Consider the following 27,940-nt stretch of genomic DNA (forward strand, 5'->3'; position numbering starts at 1 on the left):
TGTGAAATTCCCAGATTTTACAGCTTTTAACTGAGATTTTTCTTCTTATTCTTTCCACGGGACTCACAAACCAAATGCATATTGCCTAATTTTTGGAGAAAAAGTCATTTAAATTTGAAGCAATTAAAATTATTTTCGCACTTAAGCGATTTGAGTGAATCTCGAAAAGTTTTTGGTAGATTACTGACGGCAGCAATAGCATAAGAAAGTCAAGGAGATGAACTCCTCCGGATGCATAAGGGGTGCAATCCTTTCAGGCCCATTCAGGACAGGAAAACACAAAATTCTTTGCCAAAGCTTTCGACGCTTCAACGCGCCTCCCTCAGTATTCAAAAGCTAAATTTAATTTATAATGATGTTTACAAGAAGAAGAAGAGTGTGAAAGAGTGGGATAGACTTATGCAATAGATTTGAGAAAGAAAGGGATGCGAATTTTGATTTCATGAAATTTTCCTGATCTAAAAGGTGTACCGGAAAAATCGCAATTCTCAATATTTTTGGATGAAATAAACGCAGAATACTTAAAATCGTTCTACTCGTTCTACTTAATTGATTTTCATTGCAGAATTTACAAAATCTCGACAAAAAAAAATTTGGACCAAAAAAAAAACGATAGGCTAACCCGTAGCGTTTTGACCAATGACGTACAAGTTTCATTTGACGTTTATTCGGTTTCAAACGGTTCTTGCACACCTTTGACCTAAAAATTCACATTTTGATTAAATATATTGGAGTAAAAAGCCATAGACAGTCAATTTTACTATTACTTTAAACATTTTAAAAATGAAATGACTTAAGTGTGCTTTTTTGAAGGTTTATTTAGTAGTTGTTTTCTAAAAAAATCCATGACTGAATTCACTGAATTTTATTTTTCATAACCTCAAATTGACTTGTTATTTCAAAATTTACGATATTCCGTTTTTTCAAAAAGTCGAAAATCTGCTCTAAAAACCGTAATTCTCAATATCCCACTCGAAGAAAATATGCAGAATTCTGTAGCAATTTGTCAGATTTGAATTTCTAACTGCTGAAAAATCTGCAGAATTTCTACAGAATTTTATTCTAAGGTGGATCTTTCTTCTTCTTCTCTTCTTTAAAGTTTTTGTAGGGGCCGGACGTAAGGTGGATCCGATCATTGTATGAAAGTTCTGCAGAATTTTCTGCAGAATTTCTATAGAAAATATTATGAATTTTCGGCACTTTCCTCAAGACGTCGTTCTATTAAAATGGGCTGTGTGGATGTCAAGAGACGTCCGGCCCCTACAAAAACTTTAAAGAAGAGAAGAAGAAGTTCTATTAAAATGAACTTGGAATATTTACTCTGAAATTATTATCCATTTGGTGGAATTTATAAACACGATTTTCATGGTAAAAATTGTTGCGTGTACAACATTTTCTCGGAGTGTATTGGTGGTGATTTTATGACGAGGCGACGAGGTCGCCCAAAGCGGAGAGAATTGGAGGACTTGCGGAGTGCTAAGAGAAAAATTTGCCCAGCTCCATCTCTTCCACCACGGACCTTCGAGGAGAAAACATCTCCGTCCGTGGGCTACTCCACCGCCAGCACCACAGCCACCCATTTGAGCCACCCAGGGGTCTCCCGATACACCAGAGCTGCCTGGATCATCCTTCAAACTTGGAAGCCTCCCCCCAATCCCATGCACCCAACCACCGATGGAGTGCCCTCACCGGAGGGCACAGGGGAGCGTGGGACATAGTCCCTGCCCCCGACGGAAGGACCATGGAAGGAAGGAAGGATTGGGAATAGGGAGAGGAATTGATATGAGGAATGTTTAGGATTTAGAAGGAAGATGTGAAAATAAAAATGATTTTCGTATCAAAATAAATACAGTGAGTGTCAATAGTTTGTTGCCTAATGAATGTTTGAGAAATCAAGTGAAAAAAATGATAGAAAAAAATACTTTTCCAAATTTTTCTTTTTGCAGATGAGTTCCTTGTAATCCGTAGATATTATTTATAATTTTCAAAAAAAATAATTAATTATATTTCATATCAAAAATAATTATTTTCCAAAAGTTGGTCATTTTTGAAAAATCAAAAGTTTGTTGCCTCATTAAAAAAACTAATTCAAAATGGTGAAAACGTGCAACCAACTTTATGTAAACCGGTTACATTTTGAGCTTATGTCATTTGATAGGCAAATGGGGAATTTGTACATTTTTAAGGCTGTCAATGTTAAATATATAGGAGTAAAAGTGATGATAAATAACAAGAAATAATCAGTTTTTTGATAATTCATAATTTAGGTTATAATGGCAAATTACAAAAAGTTGAAAGGTGGGATATTGTCCAGAGATACTGCCGGAACGAATCTGCGTAGTTAAATGCGAAATTTAATAGAAAATTACGAAAGGTTAGACATAAAATATTCAAATATTATATTAATGAGGTACGAGTACATCTGAAAAACGTTACTGGCAGACCTAGGGTATCGACTCAGAGGGTTGATAACAGCATTGTAAGTATCTCTGATAGTGACCCAATGATGTCTGCTTCATAAATTAAAAGATAGTTGGTTACTGAAGGAACACAGGTCCCTACAGTTACAAAAACGAGCTCATATTGAAAGAAAATGGTAAGAATGTTTGGGTGGCTCTCAATATTCCATTGGTTAGCTAGTTTAATCTGGTTAAAATATTGTAGTTTTACTTGTTTAACATGTTTCAAGTAAATTTACAACTTTTTATTCAGATTGGTCTTGCTTACCAATGGAATATTGAGAGCCACCCAAACATTCTTACCATTTTCTTTCAATATGAGCTCGTTTTTGTAACTGTAGGGACCTGTGTTCCTTCAGTAACCAACTATCTTTTAATTTATGAAGCAGACATCATTGGGTCACTATCAGAGATACTTACAATGCTGTTATCAACCCTCTGAGTCGATACCCTAGGTCTGCCAGTAACGTTTTTCAGATGTACTCGTGCCTCATAACTATAATATTTGACCATTTTATGTATAACTTTTCATTAGTTTCCATAAAATTTGGCAATTAAGCGACGCCGATTCCTTCCAGCAGTATCTCTGGACAATATCCCACCTTCCAACTTTTTGGAATTTGCCATTATAACCTAAATTATGAATTATCAAAAAACTGATTATTTCTTGTTATTTATCATCACTTTTACTCCTATATATTTAACATTGACAGCCTTAAAAATGTACAAATTCCCCATTTGCCTATCAAATGACATAAGCTCAAAATGTAACCGGTTTACATAAAGTTGGTTGCACGTTTTCACCATTTTGAATTAGTTTTTTTAATGAGGCAACAAACTTTTGATTTTTCAAAAATGACCAACTTTTGGAAAACAATTATTTTTGATATGAAATAAAATTAATTATTTTTTTTGAAAATTATAAATAATATCTACGGATTACAAGGAACTCATCTGCAAAAAGAAAAATTTGGAAAAGTATTTTTTTCTATCATTTTTTTCACTTGATTTCTCAAACATCCATTAGGCAACAAACTATTGACACTCACTGTAAGTCTTACGAGGATGTTCTGTCTATAGAGAATGGTCCAAATAGGAATATGAGGTATATTTCCGACCGAAAATTCTGCATTTTTTGGTAAATTGCACCAGAAATTTATTCAGATAATTTTTTTTTCACGATGTAATATTCAGCTGAGGCTAGCCCCTGGTAAGTTTCCTGAAATTTGAAGCCACTTTCTCATACTTCGATTTAAATTTATATGGGAATTTCTTTGCACTCGCGACCATTACGCTAAATATCTAAAAATTGAGAAGTTTTTTTGTATTATAAGATCCCTTATCGCGTTTAGGGATAAATATACTAAATTTTTGTTTAAACACATTTTTTTTCTCGGAACACTGTGAGCTGAGTCCGAGATCAATTTAGGAAATCGATCCCTCAGAATATAAACCGAACAACTCGCGAATAGCCAACTTTTCAGGATAGTGATTTAAAGCTGAGATTTTACATGCTGATCATAGGATTTTTAAGATTTGGAACCCATATAACTTTGGGAATAATTAACTTTTCGGTATAATTCACGGGGAAGGTAAAGGGTGTCAAGTATAGTACCCGAAAAGCAAAAAAAAAAAACGAATTTTGCAAAAAATAAAGTTGTTCGAATTATATTCTGAGGGATCGAAATTGGCTTCAAATTTCAAATAGCTCCATATAAAAATGTTAACTTGCCACGTGCTTCAGCTGAGGGCTATAAAATTATTTATTATTTATGTAGATATTACTCCTTTCGTTCCGAAATAAGTCGTACGTTTGGCGAAGAATTAGGGATTAAGGAATGGTTTCAGAGAATGTTTGTGGTATTTGCAAATATCTTATGTATGGACTATCTTTCATGTTCAGGGATAATATGGGAATCCTGACACGATGGTAAATTGAGGAATCGATATGTTGAAGTTGTCCATTTTTCGCGTTTTTTTCAAAGAGCTCCGGTAGATAGTTAATTACTACAAGATGGACTGTGATTAACATTACAGGCTAGAATTTGTTCTAAATTTTTAATATCTATAAGTAGAATTCAACAGTTATTACCGATATGACATTTTCTATTGCTCAAATTTTGCAGAATTAGCAATAAAAAGGACATCCTTTTTATGTTTTCGAATATCTGAATGTAAAATGTTGAGAGATAAGGACTTGGAACTTTCAGCGGACCCCCAATAGTTGACCCTGGAACCATTTATATGTTTCTCTAAAACATATTCAGAATTTAAAAAAAAAAGAAATCGCACGATGTGTTTTCGAGCCAGGGGAGTGACATTAGCTTTGAAAAATGCACGCAGCTTTAGTGGTAAATTTTTCCCTGTTTTCGTACACATTTCACAAAATATCTCCAAAACTGTATACAGTAGACTCTCACTCAATCGGCTCTTTATCAATCGGGCGTCAAATTTTGTTGACAATTTTCACGTTTAATTATGAAGCTAATTCGATCAAATTCGCTGCAGTTCTTCCTATTTTATCGTGATTCTTTATAATTGAGCGCTTTCTGTGGAATTTACAAAGGTTTTGACGCTCAATTCTATCGCTAAACCGGATGACATTTCGCCCCATATTCCCGATTGAGAGAGAGTCTACTGTAGGTTGCCAATTTGGGGTTTTCGGTTGCCTTTTCGTTATTAAATTAGCTTTTATTTTGTATTAGTATTTTTTGCTAATTCGCTAGAAACACATGGGAAACATGGGAAATGTCATGCCCCTGTTTCGAGCAATCCAAAAAAAAACATAATTTTGCAGGGGTAGGGAAGGCGTGGAAGCAAAATAAAGGACATATTTTAATGGTCCCAGAGTCAACTTATGGGGGGGGGGGGGTCCCCCGAAGGCCCCAAGTCTGTATCTCTCACCATTCTGCACCTATTTTAGATTGAAAATAAAACGCCAAAAATAAGACATTTTTAAGACATTCGTACCTCAACATGCCATCAAGACTGGACCCCAATTTTAATACTGGACATTAGAAATAGTTCTTTACAAGAGATAATTATTGATACACAAAACATTTATCAACAAACTTTCCCTTAATCCCAATTTTTCTCAAACGTACGACTTATTTCGGAACGGAGGGAGTATTTTTTAACCAATTTTTTTGTCTGCTCGAACTCAGAGAGCAGAATCATCTTTTTTTCAACTTGTCATCGTTCTGGAATTTAAACGGTAAGAGATATTGACTTCCAGTCTTCGACGACCCCAATAAAATAAAATAATATCTCTAGACGTTTTTTCTTACCTCTCCCCCTCTGGTCCCACCAAAAACATGTTTTTTCAGTTTTCCATTTCAATAGATTTTTAGAAGGAATTTTGTAAAATACTTACCAAAATTCTCTTGTAGACAGCACAAAAACGAAAAGAGACCTCTTCAACCGGAAAATTCAAAACTCTTAAAGTTTTTTTTTTTGGATTTATATATTGTTATTCGCATTTTCACATTTATCTACAAAATGTTTAATTGTTTTTTTTCTTATTCAATTTAATTACTTTTCATACAGTAATAATAATAATTAATACAATATAAATTAAGAATCAATGGCGGCGAAGAAATTTAACTAAGTTTTTTTTTAATATTTCTTTTTTTTTGCAAATAAAAAGGAAAACTATCTACACACTTTCTTCTGTTTTTTTTTTCTTCTTCTTCAAAATTCTTCTTCATCCTCATTTTCTCCTCAGTAAAATCCACTGTTTATTTTTTAAATTCATTATCTTTTTTCTTGTTTCTCTTTTTTCTCAATATTCTTCCACTTTTTTTCTTTATTTAATACAATTGTTTATGTATAATGTTGATTTTTTTTCATCTTCATCCTTTCTTCATTTATACTTGGCTTATTACTTACATCGACATTATTTACAAAGCAATTACATTATGTTTCACTGTTTTTTTTAATTGTTTTTTTTTTTAAATCTTTCTTTACCATTCTACATCATTTTTTAAAAAATATATGAACAAAAATTCTCTAAATTATTTGCATGTGTTTTTTCATCCTTTCAATCATTACGATTTCATCCTTTTTCACTTTTTTTTTAAATTAATATTTTATTATATTGTATATAATTTATTAAAACTCTTTCAGTTTAATATTATTCATTTTTTTCCTTCCTTTTAAATTATTCTATGATTAAGTGTTTTTTTTTTGTTGGAAACGTGCGTTTTTCTCTTGTGTGTGAATTACAAGTTTTTTCTTTTTTTTTTGGAGTGTTGAAGGGATTTTTTTTTGGTAGTAGACTCACAAACTATTTCCTTTTCATTTTTGTTTTTTTTTGTGGATCAGAGAAAAAATTTTGATTATAGCGTATCAAATTTTTGCATTTTTTTCACTATCATTTCCTGTTCCTTTTACTATTTTTGTTTTGATAAGAATCTTTCCTTTTTTTAATTTTATCTCTCAGTTTCTTTTTATTTTGTTGGCTTTTGTCTTGAGAAAAAAATTAAAATTTCATTTACCATTTTTTTTTGTACTATTTTATCAGCCGAAACTTATTTTCCCGTATCCGTTTTAGTTCTTAATTCGCATTTTTGTGATTTTTATGAGAAAATATCTTGTTCGCATTTTTTCATTTTTTTTAAGATGTTTTTCTTCACTATTTTTTTATTTAGTTTTTTTATTCACTGGGATTCTTTCTTTTGAAATTAAGACAAAAAGAAAATAATCGCGTTCCCAACAATGATCCCATTTTTTTCCTATCAATATATAAATACTCTTTCTTCTTCTGATTCTTTTTCACTAAACTTTATCAAATCAATACTAAGGTTTTTTTCTTCTCTCTCTCTGTCTCTTTAATGACTGAAAAGGTTTTATATGGTGGGAAGCTTTGAATTTTGACAGATATGTCAAATAACGGATATTGGAGAGGTTACAAGACGGAAAAAAACTTTATATAAGTTAAAAAAAGTTTTTATAAAGATCCCCCCGAAGATTCGATCTCACACCATTCAAAGTATGAATTTTATATATTTAAAAAAATACCTTTGAACGTTTTGAACAGTAATTTTTGCAATTGATTAGCTGTTAAATGATTAGTTTATTTAAAAATTGCTAATTTTTAAAGTTTTTTATAAAAAAATAGAGCTTAAACAGTACATTTCTTGATAAGGAATAATAAAAAATATCTTTTTCACCACAAAATTGCAAAAAAAAAACGAAAAATTTAAATAAAAACATTTAAAAACTAGTTTTTTTGTTAATAAATTGTTTTTCATTGATTAACTTGTAGAAAACAAAGAAAAAATGAGTAACTTAGCGTGAAATATTCGCGTATCATCTGAAGCGATATCAAATCTCGGGGCAGATTTTTTTTTCAAAGTATATCTTGTAAGAAAAACTGATTAAGCCTTAAAGTTATGGAAAAAGTATAGGTTCCCTTACTAGAATCATGGTCTTTCTCATAATTTCCTTATCAGGCGATATGGGAATGGCAATTCAGTGATTCTAGTTGCATTTTTTACATTCTATAAGTGTTTTCCGATCAAATTTAAGCGATTTGTGGTTCTATAATCTGTTGAACATTGTTCTTTACCAGGATCAATCACCATCACCAGGATACCGATTTTGTAAATCTCAATAAAAAGGTGATTTATCTCGCTTGGAGTTTGCAAAAAACCACTCGGTTTAAGCACTGAAATCGCAAGATCGCGCGATTTTAGCAATGAGATCGCAAGGTTCTATAATTTCTTGCTTAAAAATGGCAAAGTTGTAAGTATTTAGCATTGAAATAGCAAGATTTTGTAATTTCGCGCACAAAAATCGCAATTTGGCATGATCTATTGTTCAAAGATCGCAAAATGTCACGAAATCTGCACTGAGATGGCAAGATTTTGCGATTTTTCACTCAGAAATCTCAAGATTTCATTTTATTTTTTCATTTTCATTTATTTCAAATACTGCTTTTGAGCTAGAGCTCTTGAAACCAAATATTTAGACAGAGATATAGGTGTACAAGGAGTTCAATGTTTGTGCAATAGCGGCCACCGCCGTCTTAGCGTTGATAACCAACCTCCAGAGTAAAAGATGGCATTAATTCTTGTTCAAAGATCGAAAAATTGCACGATTTTACCACTGAGATCGTAAGACCTTGCATTTACCAATTACTTGCTCCGAAATCGCAATAGATAAAATCAAGATAAAATGAAGAATTTGTCAAATTTTTCGATCTCAGTGCTAAAATTGTACGATCTTGCGATTTTTGGGCAAGAAATGGCATGATCATGCGATCAGAGTGCGAAATCGTGTGCTCTTGCGATCTTTAAGCGAAAAATTACACAATCAAGCGATTTCAATTCCGAAATCGCTGAATTTTGCAAGCTCTGAGTTAAAAATTCTCATGATCTTGCGAAAAAATCACATGATTTTGCCATTGAAATCGTATGATTTTGCGATTTTTTTATCCAGAACTTATAGATCTTGCGGTATCAATGCTGTATTTGTGTACAAAAATCACAGCACTAAAACCGCAAGATCTATAAGTTCTGGCTAAAAAATCGCAAGATCATACGATTACGTAGAGATCGCAAGATTATGCGATTTCAGTGCTCAAATATCGCATGAATGTATGGTTCCTTGCTCAAAGATTTATGAATTCGATTTATGTTTATATTGATTTATTAAGATATCCCAAGATTATGTGATTTCTTGCCCTAAAATCGCAAGATGACATAACTTCCTAATCAGAAATCGCAAATCTCGCGATTTCAGCACCGAGATCGCAAGATAATGTGATTTTTTGTTCAGATATCGCAATATCTCTGCTTCAGTAAAATGCAACTGGCACAACTGGCACAACTGAATTTGCATAGGGGAAAGTACCCATGCTTCGTACGATCCCAAGCTTCGTACTGACTAAATTTTTTCTGTTTGTCAATAGGGTAAATGTTCTAATTCAAAACCATTTCCAGACGCTTTTCCTTTGACAGAAGATTCAACACATTAAGTTCATATTTTTTCTCAAGAAAATTACGCGAGAAAAATACGCGAGTGTAAGATGCTTCTTTGGAAACATATTAATCCAAATGGAGACAAGGGAAAGTTTCTAATTGGAGACAAACAGTGTAACTGAAACCGCGACCAAAACATTGTTGAGTTGCTCTTGTTTGCAGGATTTGTTCTTATTCCTGGTCTTTTCTCCTTTATCATATAAAACAATAAGAAAATATGTCAAAAAAAATCGTATTTCCAGGGTTTCCTATTGAAGCATTTGCAGACACTTCAGAAAAAAACCTTTTTGTTCACGAAATAGGTAATTATTTCATTTGAAAATTTCACGTACCGTTGACAATAAAGATTAGCACTTAATTGAACTAAAATTAGCCAGAAATAAGACATAAATGTTGAACAAAACGAATAAACCACAGTCACCTTATTGTGTTTTTCATTGGAAAACATGGTTTTCCAATGAAAAATGAACGGATTTTCGCTTTATTTGGAGCAAAATTAACTAAATAGTGAAACTGTGGTATAGAAAATATATAAATATAATAATTTAGTACTGTATTTGTCATGAAAACAATGACGTTTCCATTTGGAGTAGCGAAAAAATTCCATTTAGAGCAGGTTTTGAATTAGCCCTATTTACCCTAAATGTATTTTAAAAACAAGTAAAAATTGTCCAGTTTTTAAAATATATTGCGAAGTTACATTTATTCAGAAACATAGGAAAAACTTAGTTATTACGAAGCTTGAGATCGTACGAAGCATGGGGACTTTCTATTTTGCATAGAAAGACGCATCTTTCTGCTGTTGATCTTGAATAAAGACCCTAAGATTGCCGTGGAGGCGTCTTGAAAATTAAAGTGTTCTAACTGAATTTTCTTTGTTAACTGCAATCGTAGCAGTGACAGCTGTCAAATTTGACAGCTATGTCAAATTCAAAGCAATCCACGCTATTTAAACGCCTTCCCAGCCATTTTGAGAGAACTTTTGTGTCTGTAGCGCAGAGATATGCAAGAACCGTTTAAAACCGAATAAACGTCAAATAAAACTTGTACGTCAATAATCAAAACGTTACCTGGACAAACTTATTTTGACGTTTATTCGTTTTCAAACGGTTCTTGAACACCCCTGCTCTAGCGTGTTGTTTTCTTGCACATTTCTTCAGACCAAGGAATTGAATTTAAATTATTTAAAAAAAGAAAATTGCTAAAACAAAATTTCTAATAAACATTGAGATTCTCAGAATCTTTTGGGATAGAAAAAGAATTATTAGTAATTTGTTTGTTTTTTTTCTTTCTCCTAAAAATGGCCAGCCTATCCTTCTTGGAAGGATAGGCTAGCTTTTTTTCTTGCCCTAAATATTGAATTGCTGAAAAAAGAATAAATAAATATAAAATTTAAATATTGGATAAAAAATGCAAAGTGAGTGTTGGTACATTTTGTTGTTGTTGTCTGCATATTCCGTGTATATTGTGTGTTTTTTTTTCTGTTACCTTCAATCGCTATTGAAAAATGTAAATATTTAAACTTTTGATGAATGATGTTTGCGTGTATTTAGACACAATAAATATTGGATTAATTGTTTAAAATGTTATTATTTAAATGTTATGTACACGGTCTGCATCATTTTTTTTTAAATTTTCTTTCACGTTTACTTATTTTTTTCAATTTATTATTTTTTTTAATGCAAACTTTTTCACTCGACCCGCCTTTCCCCATCTTTTTTCACAAATACTTTTATTTTTTCTGCTGCTTTTCTTGGTTTTTTTTTCATTACCTTTTTTTTTGTCCTTATACTCGAAAATAAATAAGCGCACACACAACAACAATTTTTTTTCAATGTAACTTTACAATATTATTAATTGTTTTTTTTTCACTATTCACTAGATTTTTTTTCTTTCAACATCTTGTCCATTTTTTTCTCTAAGCTTGTTCCTCGTTTCATTTTTTTTTTTACTTTCCAGCTTTCATGGATTTTTTTTAGTCCCACAAATCCTTGTTTTAGCCTTGCTTCAGCCTGTTCTAGAGATAGGTTTTCTTCTTTTTTTTCACTATAATGCATGCATTTTAGTTAATTATGCATGATAAATAGTCAATAAATCCACTGTTTTTTTTTGTTCTTTTTTTTATAAATACCTTATACTGCCTAATTTTTTCATGTACATTTTTTTTGTTTTATTCTTTCAATATTTTTTGTTTTTTTTCTATTTTTTCTAAATATAAAATCGAATCTCTTGTGTTCCACAATTTCTTTGCAATGTTTTTTTTTCTCACAAATATCTTCACTTTTCACTTGTTTTTCACTTATTCTTCTTCTTCTTTTGTTTCACGTCCTAAAAAGTTAAGATTGATAAATAAAATATGATTTTTTTTGTATTTTGTTTCAATCATTACATTAGATAATAATTTAATATAGTTTACTAATATTTTGATAAACTTATAAGTATTTTCCCACATTTCTGTGTATCCTTTTTTTTTCTTGTTAAATATTATTTTAGAAAGTAGGTAAAGGTAGTAAGATATCCCTATCTTCTTTACGTGTGTTTTTCTTTAAATCTTCTCTGTCATCCTAATAATTTAATTAATAATATTTTTCTTTAAATTAAGAATGAGATTCACTTTTTTTCCACCATCACTTTCTAAGTAAATTTCTAATCATTTTTTCATAGTTTTTTTTTTAAACACTTCCTCCTCCATCTTTGTTCCTTATGATTTAGAGTTTTTTTTTTAATTACTTCTTTTTTTTAATATTAAATCTAATTCACTATCTGTCTATTTTTTCTCTGATTTTCATCTCAATATATTAATAATTAATATTTCAATATCACTTTTGCTGCCGCAGTTTTTTTTTTAATATATTTTTTATATATATTTTTTTGAATACTAAACCGTTCACTTGCTGGCGTAACCTCACTTTTGTCAAAACAAACTAAAAACAAGAAGGTTAGATTCCATCTTGAGGTTATGTCTTGCCATTTGGCAGCACATAACCTTACTTTTCGTTACTCTTCAATTTTGATTGATTTCACTTGAAGGTTATGTAATTCAACGTAGCGTCACATAACCTAAATTTCGCTGAAATTGATTAATCTGTCATTTGGATTAACTTTGAGGTTATGCCATGTAAATTAAGACCATTTAACTTATTAGTTTTTAATTAATTTTACTCATTTTTGAGATTGAAGGTTATGAAATTTTACCCAAAGGCACGTAACTTAAATTTCACAAGATTTTATTAAACTGTACATTTGGTTTTACAGTAGACTCTCGCTCAGTCGGCTCTTTTTCAATCGGGTGAAAAATTTTGTTGACAATTTTCACGTTTAATTTGCTCGAATTCGCTGTAGTTCTTCCTATTTTATCGCGATTCTTTATAATTGAGCGCCTTTTGTGGAATTTACAAAGGTTTTGACGCCCAAATCTATCTTTAAACCGGATGACATTTTGCCCCAAATGCTCAATTGAGAGAGAGTCTACTGTAATTTGAGGTTATGCTATACGAATACTGAAGTTATGATAACCCTTGAGAATGTCAACTTTGATTTTCACTTGGATTCACGTGAAGTTTATGAAATTGAACCTAATGACGCATAACCTGAATCTCACGGGATACTTCCCCGGGATCTCAGTGGCGCAATAGGCAAGATCGTAGGTGGGCGGATCGATTCCCGGCTCGGCTCACAGTGTAGTGAGTTCGAGTCCTGCCCGATGCAAAGATCTGAATGTCAAGAAAAAGACATTTTCACTGTGATATAACGTAATAAAAATGCACCATTTTTTCCCAAAAATACGCGAATTGTAACAAATATATCCCGATACGATTAATAATAATAATTGGGAGAACTACGATTGTCCGTGTAGTTTTAGGTTATGAAATTGTGCCCAACGGCACTTAACCTTAATTTCACCAGATTTTATTAAACTGTGTACATTTGGCTTTAGTTTCAGGTTATGTTATACGAATTGAGACCATTTAGGAAATTTAACCTCTCCGTTTCAAATTAATTTCACTTTGAGGTTATGATAACCCAGTCGGCAATTCATAACCTAAATCTCCTTCTTGTTTTTGAGAATGTGAACTTTGATTTTCACTTGGATTCACGTGAAGTTTATGAAATTATACCTAATGACGCATAACCTGAATCTCACCGGATACCATTCACCTGTGAACGTATCTTTTAAATTTGAGGTTATTCCCTGCAGCAAATAAATAAAAATGGATTTCCGTACTTCTAATTAATTTAATTCGAATTGAAACCGTAACCTCTCCGTCCCCAAATTAATTTTATTTTGAGGTTATATCAAATGCTTTAGGATTCCATAACGTGTAAGTTTATGAGATTGTAAACCCTGTTTTTTTTTTAAATTAAGTTTCACTTGAAGGTTATGAATTTGTTCTCAGCGATCCATAACCTAAATCTCACTGAATATACTTAACTCCGAGGTTATCTTCTGCAAATTAAATCCACGTGAAGCACAAATCCATGTGTCTTTTACTTGTTTTGAGGTTATATTAAGCCAAGGGGTAGATAACTGTGCCGTTCACGGTTCACTCGAGTGCCGATCTGTCGATCTCTTGCCGATCTGCCGCAAGAACGTTTACAAGATTAGTGTTTCCAGTACAGTACATTAAAATGTACCACTGGAATTGTCTGCAGGCAATTTATGATGTTATACGAGTTTAAATGAACGCTATACTTCATAAGAGCGAACTGACACTAAAATCCGCCGATTTTAGTGTCATTATGATTGCTTGCGCGGTTTTGTTTGATGTCAAGGGGCTCAAAATAGATTTATAGTTCAAATTTTTGTGAAACAAGGGACTAACTCAAGTAAGTTGATCGTTGTCATTCTAATTTCATGAAAATTTGGGCATAATTTAGAATGACAAAGAGCTAACTCATAAAAAACATATTTTGAAAGGTAAAAATATGTATGTATCGATGTTTATAATAATGCTCATACAAATAGAAAAGAATTAAATTGTTTTTATTAACATACTTAATTGAGATAATTATTTATACAAAGTTGAATCTTTCATAATGTCTCCTGAAAAATGGCTCAGATTGAGTTGGCCCCTTGTAATTTCCAAGGAGCGATATTACTTTGAGGTTATGTGAAGTCAATTGAAGTCACATAACCTAGAAATGGTCTTTTTGTTGAAACTTATTCCGTAAGTTCCACAAAGAGCAAAATAACTCATTAGAGATAATTACAATGCTAAGTGAAAGATGGAAATTTTCTATTACGGCATAACCTCCTTCTGCGAGGTTAAATGATGTTACATAACCTCAAATTTTAACTCGCTTTGTTTTCTTAGAGGGCTTACGAATTTCTGGGCTAAAGATTACAAAGCCAGAATAATAACCTCTCATATAGTAACACTCTTTTTGACAGATAAAAATATTTTAAGGTTAGAATGTGATGTTTTTGGAATAGAAGGCAGACTGTTAATTATTAAAAATACTCTGAAAAATATTAAAACTGTTCTAAATGGACAAATCACCAATTAGCTGAATTTTAATTATAAACTTTTAGGTTATGAAGCATCGGTTCACATTCCATAACCTCATTTCAGCTTTTAGGTTATGTTACGCCTCGTATAAAATGACATAACCAAACTTTTCTTGCCCAAACCATAACCAAACTTTTTCAAATGGTTTCCATTTTGAATTGTAACGAAACTTTGTGTCAATTAACCTTACTTTCCGGAGACTTACCTTGCCTCCTGACCATGAGGTTTTTGCGGAAGTGAATGGTTTTTAGTATTCTTGAGCCCTCGGCGACTCATCCTATCATCGTGGCTGTGGGCCGTCATCCTTCTTGTGCAGCTCAGCCGCCAGAGGGAGGCCACCCGGCGCCATGTGGGCAGCTGTGGGTGGCTTCAAAGCACCCGGAGGCAGTCTATGGTGTGTTGGAGGCGGAGGGGGCACTGGGCTGGGCTCCTTGGCACGCAAATGTGCAGCCGAATGGGCTGCGTAGGCGTTCATAGCCTTGGCTCGCTCCTCCTCCGCCCGGAATGCCTCCACGAGCGGATTGTACCGCAGCATTGAGTCCAGACGGTAGGGATCCCGGTAAGGATCAATGGCGGCCCACGTGGGCCCAGGCGGTGGTGGCGGGAAGTGTGACATTGGAGGGGCTCCCAGCGATGGTGGCAGAATGGATCGCGAGAGATGGGGCGGGGGAGGGGGCAGAACGTGCGGTGCATGACGCACTGCAAGGTAGGGATGATGGACAGCGGCTGCAGCAGCAGCCGCAGCCGCCGAAGGATGGTACCTGGGATCAGTGCGCATCAGCAGATCCGTATCCTCCTTGCGCGGTTCCTCCTTTACCCGGACATCGGCATCCGTGCCATTGCGCAGTGGTGACCGATCACGCTGAACAGCTCCACTGGCCGCCATTTTGCTACTCTCCGCCAGTCGCTGCTGCTGCAACATTCGCTCTCGCTCCATCTCTCGCCTCTCCATCTCCCGACGCTCCTTTTCACGCCTCTCACGTTCTCTCTCCCTCTCCCTCTCCCTCTCTTGCTCCTTCCGTTTCTCCTCCTTCTCTCGCTCACGCTGCCGTTCACGCTCTTCGCGCTCACGACGCTGTCGCTCACGTTCACGCTGCTCGCGTTCGCGCATCTCACGCTCGCGTTCCTCAGCCTCTCGACGGGCCGCATCAATATTGGGGTCCGGCTTCAGAGGCCACGTACTCTGACCCGGACCCGGTGGGTAGGCCCCAATTGTCCTTGGGAGTGTGCTGGAAGCAAAGACATCCACAGATTTAGGGTAAAGGTTGCGTTGGAAACTGTTGAAAAATCAAATTGAACATGACAGGTAAAGTTGGACAAAAATTAATCTGCTGACGGTTGTCAAAAGTCAACTGTTTGATTACATAATAATTCAAATTACTGTCGCTTTTTGACAGTCTAATATCTGTCACCGGAATTTTACATATTCACGTCAAATTTGACAGTTTATAATCGTGTCACTTTGACATTTGAAAAGGTGAAAATTAAACTGGATTTAGAAAATTAAAATGGCTCTATTTAATGGTATTTAGACAGTAATGGCCTCTACACACTAGAGAAATTTCCCGTCAAATCATTGCTCTACCTGCCGATTTTACTCGGAGATTTTTTGAATTGTAACGGTATATTCTAGTACATTTAGAGAAATTCTGTAGATTTTCGGCAGAATTTCTGCATTTCTGTACTTTCCAGACAAAGCTGTCTGGAAAGTCTGGAATGTAGAAAAATCTACAGAAAATCGGCAAAATATCTACAAGAATTCGTCAGAGTATGCACTAGGATTCGTCAGAAAATCTGCAAAAATTTCTGACGAATTTTGTCCCCAGCCCAAATAAAATTCGTAGGAATATCTACAGATTTCTCGGCAGATTTTCTGCAGAGGTGTAGATATTTTCTGCAGAAATCTTAAAGATATCTGACGAAATTATTTGACGGTTTATGTCCATATTGAAGCTATACAGTCGAGTTCCTCAAATTTGAACGACGCACAGTGGGGCAGAATAACCCAAAAACCTGTCAAAAAATGTTTTATGGCATTTTTGCATTCTGAACGACTCTAGTATGATTTATTTTCTAATAACTGTGCGGAATTAACGCTTAATTGTTAAAATTTTTATCTTAGTATTACAAGAAAAATATTTATTTTTTAGTATGAAGACACCTTCAAATTTTGTTTTGTAAATAAGGGAAAAGTTCCACGGATCGGAATGTTAAGAGACATGAGCCATATGTTGTTAAAAATATAAGCCCCACAACACTTTTTGATATTTTTGTTTTTGCTAATATTAGTCTATTAATTTCCATTTAACTATATCTGTGCATATCATTTTTAAATATTTACAATAAAGTAATAAAAAATAGATGTTATTGTAAACTTGAACTCTGTACCTCGGATCATCACGAATTTAATCAGGTGTCCCACAGAAAATTGGTTTTATAAATTAAATCTCAGATAATGAAGTTCAGTATTATGAGAGTTATTTGGTAAAAAGGACCTAATAATTTTTAAAAATTCTTTTTATTTGGAGAAACGATACGGTATTAACCTGACGATCCGAGGAACACTGCCGATCGCTGGTGCTCTTCCCTTATCTTGCTTTTGCAGTTTTATGATCTTTTCTAACCTTAGCTAATTTTTTCAAGGATAATATACTAGTTAAAGTGATAAATCCTATCACGTAATTCTTTTCGAGGAATTAATAATAATCAAGGATTTTAGAGAAAAATTGGAACATTACCGGATAAATGATGAGATAGGGATTAAAAAAAATGGACCCTAAGTTTTCCTCTAAAAATTGTCTTTTGGCATTAAAATCACACAAACACCGTTATTTGTGATAAGTCAAGTTTTATATAACGTGTAATACACAAGGAAAACACACTTTAACAATTTTATTTTATTAAGATAATATTATTCAGTCTTATATATTACTTTTTTTTAAATTACATAATAGCTATAGAATTGAATTCTTAGAATGTTACAAGCGACTTAAATTGAATTGCTTTTGTAAATTAATTGAAGAGTATATGACTGTCGAATTTTAATCTTAAAATATCTTTATAACCCAATCTGGAAAAGATTTTTTTTTGTTTATTATGTAATTTTATTTATAACAAGAAGCTGCAAACATTGTGATTTTCTATTATTTGTAAGTCTCCTAAATATGAGACCTAAATGTATGGAATGGATACTGAAAAAGTATTCAAAGTCAAAGGACCTAAATTTATGTATGTAAATTAAATTAAAAAAAAAAAGAATGAGCACTTTGGACTGTCTTGACCGTCTTGACGGTTCTGATACTTTGCCAAAAAAAAATAAAATTCAAGCAAAACATATCAATTATTGCTACTTTATAAATTTATAATCGATTAGGACGTATATATACAGGTTAAAAATTTGAAGACCTTTACAAAAAATCAAAATTTGACTAAATCGTTTGAGAAATAGGCGCTCCAGAGTGATTAATTTTTGACATTGTATGATTCAAGATGGCGATTTTTTTTTAGTCACAGGTGTCTAAGGACAGAATGTCCGCTAGGACACTATAGAACATATAAAAATGAAGGTGCTTTATTTCTTAAAATATTCCAAAAAGTGTGGTTTCTGAAGGGGAAGGAGAGACGTGCGTATAGGAAAAACTCTTAAATATGGACATAATTTTCTCTAGTGTGTAGAGGCCATAAGAGAAATTATTGTCAATAATTGTCATTTTGAAAAAATTCTGACATTTTCTCCCTTCTTTTCAAAAAACAAATGTTAACGGAAATTCCTCTTATTCACCCGTCAAATAATATCTGCAGATATCTTTAAGATTTCTGTAGAGAAAATCTACACCTCTACAGAATATCTGCAGATAAATTCTGTAGATATTCTTACGAATTTTATTTGGGCTTGGGACAAAATTCGTCTGAATATTTCGGCAGATTTTCTGACGAATCTCTGGACGAATTTCTGTAGATATTCTGTAGATTTTTTCTACATTCCAGACTTTCCAGACAAGATGTGTCAGAAGAGATGGAAAAATTTTTCACTGAAGTTTGCAAAATTCTATAGAGTTATTCTAAGTGATATCACGGTGTTTATATAAAATAAAGAATTCTGCGACGCCGTGTTACAAGTAGAGAAAAGTGAAGTGAAAACTTTAAACAGAGTGTCGACCAAAATTTCGTGTTTTTGTATCATTCGATTGGCGATTTTTAAGAAATTAGTATTTTTGCTCGCAGTTTTTATACGTATCTAAAATGTGTACTCGGTAATGCTTGTTAAGCAGAGCATACAATTTTCTTTATAACTTCTACAGTTTCTTCATAAATCAACAATATTTTTGTGAAGTAATGGAGGTTATGCAGATTTTCTAGGGAGAAATTCTGCCGAGAATCTGCAGATTTTCTCTGAAAGTACTAGAATATACCGTTAAAATTCAAAAAACCTCCGAGTAAAATCGGCAGGTAGAGCAATGATTTGACGGGCAGTGTATCGATGCCCTAAAAAATATACCCCGTCAAATCATTGCTCTACCTGCCGATTTTACTCGGAGGTTTTTTGAATTTTAACGGTATATTCTAGTACATTCAGAGAAAATCTGCAGATTCTCGGCAGAATTTCTCCCTAGAAAATTTGCATAACCTCCATTACTTCACAAAAATATTGTTGATTTATGAAGAAACTGTAGAAGTTATAAAGAAAATTGTATGCTCTGCTTAACAAGCATTACCGAGTACACATTTTAGATACGTAAAAAAACTGCGAGCAAAAATACTAATTTCTTAAAAATCGCCAATCGAATGATACAAAAACACGAAATTTTGGTCGACACTCTGTTTAAAGTTTTCACTTCACTTTTCTCTACTTGTAACACGGCGTCGCAGAATTCTTTATTTTATATAAACACCGTGATATCACTAAGAATAACTCTATAGAATTTTGCAAACTTCAGTGAAAAATTTTTCCATCTCTTCTGACACATCTTGTCTGGAAAGTCTGGAATGTAGAAAAAATCTACAGAATATCTACAGAAATTCGTCCAGAGATTCGTCAGAAAATCTGCCGAAATATTCTGACGAATTTTGTCCCAAGCCCAAATAAAATTCGTAAGAATATCTACAGAATTTATCTGCAGATATTCTGTAGAGGTGTAGATTTTCTCTACAGAAATCTTAAAGATATCTGCAGATATTATTTGACGGGACGACAATTCCTTTGAAATAAACGTCAAAATTATAACAAGGTAAATGCTGTCAAATATGACATTTGTTAACTGTCATTATGACACCGTTTTCGTTGATCACGATTTTCAAATTTAAACATTTTTCAATAATAAAAATTTATCAACAATTTTTGATTATTTGTCGATTTGACATTTCGTTTGAAAAAACTGATAAAACTTGTAATTTGGAAATATTAGATAAAAAATGATCAAGTTTTTTTTTTTTAAATTTGGAACGCAATAATTGAATTAATGTCGAAAGATTCTGAATTATGAAGTACACCATCTGCGACCCAAAATTCCAACTGAAAAATTCTCATTATAAATATTTTCAATAATTGCGTAACAATAGTGTTTACCCTCGCAACATCTCATGCAATAATTTAAATAAGACCAAACAAATAAGATGCTTTCGAGATAATAATTCCCCCCCCCCAAAAGAACAATATTTGAGGATTTAAAGAAAAAGTGTGAAAATTCCGTCAATTTGTCAGCAAATATTTAACTGATGGCAAACAATACAAGTTGACAAAAAATTACCATTTTTTTTTTAATAAAATATTTTTTCTTTGGACTTACCTTCTCCATGGATCGTGCACCGAAGTCAGTGGTCCACCGAGGGGAAGATCACGCGAGAATGGTGACAATCCGGTAAATGGAGAGCCACCAAATGGGGAAGCATATCTACCAAATGGAGATACTGCACTCCCTGTAAAGAAAATTACAATATTCTTTGAATGATTTCTAGGATGAAATGTAACCTTTATTTTTAGGTTATGTTACTTAGAGGTCAATTCGAAAACGATCTGTTTTCCTCACAAAAATCTATTTAAAAGTGGACTTTTGCAGAGAAATTGTGCCTATGCTTCTTCAAATTTTAGGTTAAGTTATTTTAGGGTGAATATAACCTAACTTTCTTGCACTTATTACTTAATAATTTGTTTAATGTGGGACTCCTGAGAAAATAATTACGAAGCTTCAAATATATAAAATATGCGTTTGAAATTATTTGAGGTTAATTTAGACATAACCTCAAATTACACCATTTTTCAAAAATTTCTTTTGAAGAAATTCCTGTATTGCATTTTCCTTTGTGCAACCAAGTTAATCAGACATAAAGAAAATAAGCCCTTCAGCTCTAGTTTGAGGTTATAAAACTCAAAAGTAAACTGCAACATAACCACACTTTCTAATTCACCATTTATGTAACAATTACTTGATAATAACTGTCAAATAGAAACAAAGTAAAACTACTACTGGGATAAAACTCATTTTTTCAAGGTTTAGTTAAAGTTAACCTTACTTTTCTAGCGGAAAATTTATAGCTTAAAAGTAAATCTGCATTTTTATTTCCATTCTGCATCTTCCAGATGAAAAATGGAGAAAGCTTAATAAACAAAAAAAATGCTTTTGAACTAAGTTTTATTTCAGTTTGAGGTTAATTAAAATATAACCTTACTTTTTTTCTTGAAAGCGTTCCTTTTAAATGCAAATCAGCAATATTATTTTTCATTATGACTTTCAAATGGAATATAGTAATAGTTTATTTTTGCACAAAATAATAAATGCTTTTGGCCAAAAAATTTACTTTATTTTGAGGTAAACTGCAATCTAACCTTACTTTTCTGCTGCAAAATTTAATTTAAATTCAGAGTAGCAATTTTATTTCTCTTCTGCATCTTTTAAATGCAAACTGAAAAAACTTCAATTGGCATAGTAACCATATTCCTGAGATAAATTTTATTTAATTTTGAGGTTAATTCAAATCTAACCTTACTTGTCTCTTGTAAGTTTTGTCTGAACGCAAGTCCGCAATTTTATCTTTTTTAATGTCTTTTAAATGGAAAATGGAAGTAGTTTCTTGGACAATCTAACAATGTCTTTTTGCTAAATGATGATGTTTTGATTTAATTTGAGGTTAAGTGAAACTTAACCTTACTTTTCTGCTAAAAGAATTAGTTTGAACACTGTTTGAAATTTTATTTCTACGCTGCATCTTTCAAATGCAAACTGAAAAAACTTCAATCAGCATAGTAACAAGATTTATGAGATAAATTTTATTTAATTTTGAGGTTAATTCAAATCTAACCTTACTCGTCTCTTTAAAGTTTTGTCTGAATGCAAGTCTGCAATTTTATCTTTCTTTATGCTTTTTAAATGGAAAATGGAAATAGTTTCTTGGACAATCTAATGTCTTTTTGACAAAACTTGATTTAATTTGAGGTTAAGTGAAACTTAACCTTACTTTTCCGCTAAAAGAATTAGTTTTAACACTGCTAGCAATTATTAGCAATTATTTAGCAATTATTTCTACGCTGCATCTTTGAAATGCAAAATTAGTAAAGGCTAATGAACAAAATAATAATATTCCTCAGATAAATTTCATTTTAGTTTGAGGTTAATTGCAATCTAACCGTACTTTTTTCCTGGAAGTTTTTATTTTAGTGCAAGTCAGCAATTTTTCTTTGAAACATTTAAATTGTAAAGGGAAAAAGGTTCTTCCCTTGTTTTTGTTTGAAAATCTTTTTCATTTTTAGGTTAATGAAAACTTAACCTTACTTTTCTACGGAAAGATTTCATTTAAATACTGAGTAGAAATTTTACAACTATGCTGCATCTTTCATATAGAAAATGGGAAAAGTTAAATAAGCAAAGTAAGAATTTTCGTAAGATAATTTTTATTTATTTTTTAGGTTAATTCAAATCTAACCTCATTTTTTTAATCAATCTTATTTTTCTTCATGTTTTTCAGATGGTTAAAGTAATTAGTTTCTTGCTCAAAGTAATAATACCTTTGTGAGAAAACTTGATTTACTTGATTTATTTTGAGGTTAATTGAAACTTAACCTCAATTTTCTGCCATAAGCTTTACTTTATTTGTTGACCTGCTATTTTATTTCTCCTTTATGTCTATAAAATGGAAATGGGAAGGTCCTAGGCCCAAATAAAAAATGCCTTTTCGCTAAAACTTTCCTTCTTTTGAGGTTAATTCAAACCTAACCTTACTTTGAAGAATAATCAAGGGTGTATTGAGTTCCACGTAAAATAAAATAAAGCGGAATTCCTGCAAATAAACTCACCTAAATGACTAGCTGGTGATGTGAGGAAACTCGTTGAGAGCGGTGCTGATTCAAAGGGCGTCCTCCCGGGCAGTCCGGTGGGCGGGAAGGTGGACGTGGGCAGCTCATGTGGTCGCCCTAAAGCTGTACTTGGTGGAAAAATATGAGATGGTGGCCTCAGGAGGTCTGTCGCCTTTGCACTCAATCCCGCTGCAGCTGCTGCTGTCTTTTCCGGATTCTGCTTGGTCTGATGGTGATAGATCTCCCAGGCGATCCTCACATGCATCGCATTCCATCGACCCGTCTTCTGCAAAGATTTCAACAAATAAATCAAAAGCCATTCATCCTAACCAAAAAAAAATCATCCCCAAGAGAGATAATTATCTTGGCATTTTCTGCCAAGAATACAACAACTGTCCCCAAAAAACATGAGATATTCATTCAAATTTTCTCACGATAAAAATTATAAGAGAATTCTCTTCAATATGGAAGACAATGATCATGAATTTGTGTTGTTGATGAGAAATTAATTAATAAAAAAAGAATTAATATTACAAGAAATCTTTGGCAATAATTGTCAAAAAAATAAATAAAGTGAATACAGAAAGTAATAAAATTCTCAAGCAATTAACACAAGAAAAACTAATATTTTAATATTTTTAAAGCATTTTTGTTAAATTAAAAAAAATCTTTTCGTTTAAGTGGGAAAAGAGAGAGAGAGATGATGAGACACCTACCACTTGTTTAGGCTTAGGATCAACGGCAGGAGGTGGTTGCTGCGAACACAAATAAAATGCAATTATAATTTTACAACAAAATAAACAACAAATAAGGAAAAAGAAAGAGAAATTTCTTTTTATAGTCTTATATTCCTTCTCTGTTCCTTTTTTCTTCTACTTAACACATTCCTAAATCTGTCTTTATTCTTTCAGACAAAAGTTAGGTTGTTTCCGAATTGAGGTTATGTCAGACATAACCTAAAAATTAACGTGTTTCGACTGACAATAACTTCTAACTTTAAGTTGAACAGGAGAGTTAAGAATAAAATCAACAGAATAATTTCTAGGTTAACCCTTTAACGACAAGACACTTTTTACGGACTGAAAATTAACAATAAAAATTAAACTGAGAAACATAATCAATGATAAGTCTTACATTTAACCTTGGAAAGTCCAACAGAGCCTGATTTGGTGTATTTTGTGCTTCTATGAACGATAGGGACAAAAATAGCCCAAAAATTTAAGTAATTTTTCTGACAATACCAATGAATAATATTTTTCGCTTTTATGAAAAATATTACGTTTGAGTATTGTAGTTTTTATTACCAAAACGGTTTTATTTAAATAAATTGGAAGTATAAAAAATAAATAAAATCAATTACGGATTTGAGAATTTAAAAATTCGCCATTTTTGAGCTTAAATATTTCCTACATAGCAAATAGCTAGAGACTTGCAAAAAATATTCTAGATTTCTTCAACCTTCTAACTTTACAATTATGTACAGACATAAGAAAAAAATAACTTTAGGTAGTCAGGAAAAATTATTTTCTTTATGGGACACCGGTGTCCCAATCGTCCTTAAAGGGTTAAACTTGGTTATTAGGTTATTTCCTAACAAAACCTCAATTATGATGATTTTAATTTCAAATTTTTGCCACAAAAAGAACGCGGTAATCCGTCAGTTCTATAGAATTTTCAACTGCAGGAGAATGGTCAGTATTTTGGTAATAATGGCCAATAAAACATTAATTAAAAAAATTTCTTGATAAGACAAAAGCAATTGCAGTCAGTAAATAAAATAATTTAGATCAATACATAAACCAATTTTGATCAGTAAAAAGAATATTTATGCCTTTGGCACACCTTTAAGATCGGTTAAATTTCATTAAATCAAATTTCGCGACCCTTTCTTTCTCAAAAGTATTGCATAAGTCTGTCCCTTTCAGTCTCAAAATCGAACTGGACTGAATTTAATTTGGTATGAGTAGGATAGACATATAACAAGCCTTTAAGAAGGAAAAGGATGGCAATTTTGATTTTATGAAATTTTCTTGATTTAAAACGTGTGCCAGCGCCATTATGAATAAAAATTTGATTTGCATGATAATGGCTCTGGGAATACCTTTTAAATCATGAAAATTACCATAAAGTCAAAATTCACATCCTTTTCCTTCTTAAAAGCTTTTGCACTCTTCTTTTTCTTTTTTTGAACATCAGATTAAATTAAATTTAGTTCAGTCGAATTTTGAAACTGAAAAAGTAGAATACACTTATGCAAATATATTTGAGAAAGAAAAGAGAACGAATTTTGATTTCATGAAATTTTACTGATCTAAAAAAAAGGTATGGCATGGTGGAGGCATAAAAGCGGTAAAAACTACCAACCAATTCTAGTTGGTAAAGAAACCGAATATGATTAGACGAAAAAAATCAACCTAATTTGAATTTTGATCAGAGAAAGATATTTTTGGGGATTTAAAAATGAAATTTTAGGTTATAAAAATATAATTTTGGTGAGAAAGAAAAAACTCTACTAGGAAAATTGATTTTTGAAATTCATCGCTATGGCTCTGTTACACCTTTTAGATCAGGAAAATTTCATGAAGTCGAAATTTGAATATAGTAACAAATTCAATTTAGTTCGATATAATTTTGAGACCGAAAGAGTGGGACAGACTTATGCAAATTTTTTGATAAAGAAAGCGACTCTAATTTTGATTTCATGAAATTATACCGAGCTAAAAGGTGTGCCAGAGCAATAAAGTAATTTTGATTTGTATAAACACAATTTTACCAGCAAAAAAAAAATCAATTTTGCCCAGTAAAGAAAGCAATTTGGGCAGTAAAATAACAATTTTGTCAATTTAGATCTGTAGCCGTAATTTAATGATTGGCATTAGACTTTCAGAGAAAATTTCATGAAATCAAAATTCACATTCCTTTTATTCTCACACGTTTTTCATATGTGTATCTCATTCTTTCACACTCCAAATTCGATTCAGCTAAATTGAATTTATTCTGATGTTTAAAATAAGAAGAAGAAGAGTGCGAAAGAATGAGATAGACTTATGCAAATCTTTTGAGAAAGAAAGAGATTCCAATTTCGAGTTCATGAAATTTTCCTGATCTAAAAGGTATACCGGAACCATTACGTAGTGTTACTGTTTGAACCCATTTTCTATTGATCAAATATGAGTATTTTGCTTATCTGTATTTTATTTACTAACCATTTTTTTTACCAAAATATTAACCGAAAATGTTTTTTTTTCGGTCAAATACAATTCCGAATCTTTCGTTAATCATTTTCTGCATGAAAATATTTCTCAGCTAATCCGTAGATGGCGCTTAACCCTTTAAGGACAAGGTCAAAAATGGAGGGTCAGAAAAAACCATTTTTTCTAACTTTTTAGAGTAAAATACAACATTAGAAGGTCGTAGGAAAAATTTCATTTTTGGGTCACCGGTGACCCAATCGTCCTTAAAGGGTTTATTAACTTTTTGTTTGGTATAGGGATTTCTGTGGGAATTATGCGTGGAATTTTATGCAGATTGCGTGGAATATTCTGCTGGAAATCCAATGGATTTTCTGAACCCTTTGGACTCAAAGGGCGTTTTGCAAACTTTCAAAAAATAACGTTACATAGCCTCTTGGAAGAACACAAAGTGATTTTAGCGGCACTTTCTGAGTGAAAGGAAATTAACATTTTTTTTTGAGAACAAAGCGCCAAGAACACACAACATGTAAAAAAGAAAAACATCAACAAATAACTCAAAAAAACAGAAAAAGATCGAAGAAATGAATTAGAGAGAGAGAGACTAGAAATAATGATGATGAGATTGTGTTGTGAATTGTGATTGATTGACTAATTAACTGTTGCATGCTTTTTCGTGAAATTAAAAAAAAAGAGGCAAAAAACACTTCTGTTGAGAGAGAATTCCGCATTTAAAAAACAAAAATCTTTCTCGTGAATTCTCGAGAAATTATCTTCTTCTGCCCAGCGCACTAAGAGCGCATCATCCATCAGGAAAGAGTATTATTCTTTTTTTTTTTTTTTTTGCAAAAAAGAGATTGTTGTAAGAGGAGTGCGGAATATTTGTCTGACCACTTACCTTTGGGGCAAATGCTGGCAAATGACTTGGTGGCACAAATGGCGTGGGTCCACTTAGACCAGGATGCAGGAGACTTGGACTGTAGCCCGGATACGTTGGCATACCCAGACCCGTACGATAGAACGGTGAATCCACGGCACCCATCTTTGGGATGTCCTTGAAGATGGGCGGAGGAAATAGTGGCGCCGGAGCTGATGGTGTACTTGCAATGATCTGTTGATGCTGATGCAAATGCGTATGTTGATGCTGATGATGATGCAATTCCTGCCGCAAATATGGCGACGGTGGCACCGCACTCAGTCCCGACCGATCCAGAAACCGATTGTCCAGCTCACGCCGAAGCAGATCTGCTTGATCTACCCGATCACGCGTGCATGTTGGGAGTTCAGAAGAGAGATAAAACACATTCAATGAGAAATCATCCGTCCAACAAGAAAAAAATCATCATAGAAACATTCCAATTTGTAGAGCAGCATTTTTTTTCTTTTTGCAAAAATAATCAACTGCACAGAAAAGCAATTAAAAAACCTCTCAATTTATTCTTGTGTGATCTAGAAACCTCACTTGGGAATGTTGCAAAAGAAGAGATGAGCAAAAAAAAAACATATTCGC

The 27,940-nt window shown here is 32.7% G+C and overlaps 1 protein-coding gene across 9 annotated transcripts in view; it reads right to left on the bottom strand.

Moving 5' to 3' along the window:
* Positions 1–6,853: 6,853 nt before the first annotated feature.
* LOC129806417 (proline-rich protein 36) overlaps positions 6,854–27,940 on the bottom strand; it is a 46,953-nt gene continuing 25,866 nt past the window's right edge. The window contains exons 5-11 of one of the 9 annotated variants that reach the window (XM_055854990.1): positions 27,329–27,714; positions 23,956–23,994; positions 23,240–23,525; positions 20,739–20,868; positions 15,158–16,229; positions 9,864–12,366; positions 6,854–9,711 (exon numbers count right to left, since the gene is read on the bottom strand). In XM_055854990.1, the coding sequence (XP_055710965.1) occupies positions 15,233–16,229; positions 20,739–20,868; positions 23,240–23,525; positions 23,956–23,994; positions 27,329–27,714 (1,838 nt within the window). In that variant the 3' untranslated portion in view covers positions 6,854–9,711; positions 9,864–12,366; positions 15,158–15,232. Of the gene's footprint in view, positions 12,367–15,142; positions 16,230–20,738; positions 20,869–23,239; positions 23,526–23,955; positions 23,995–27,328; positions 27,715–27,940 lie in introns of all 9 variants that reach the window. The other 8 variants (XM_055854997.1, XM_055854994.1, XM_055854995.1 and 5 more) reach the window with 8 other exon arrangements.

Source organism: Phlebotomus papatasi, chromosome 3 (assembly GCF_024763615.1).
Source record: "Phlebotomus papatasi isolate M1 chromosome 3, Ppap_2.1, whole genome shotgun sequence".
NCBI lineage: Eukaryota > Metazoa > Arthropoda > Insecta > Diptera > Psychodidae > Phlebotomus > Phlebotomus papatasi.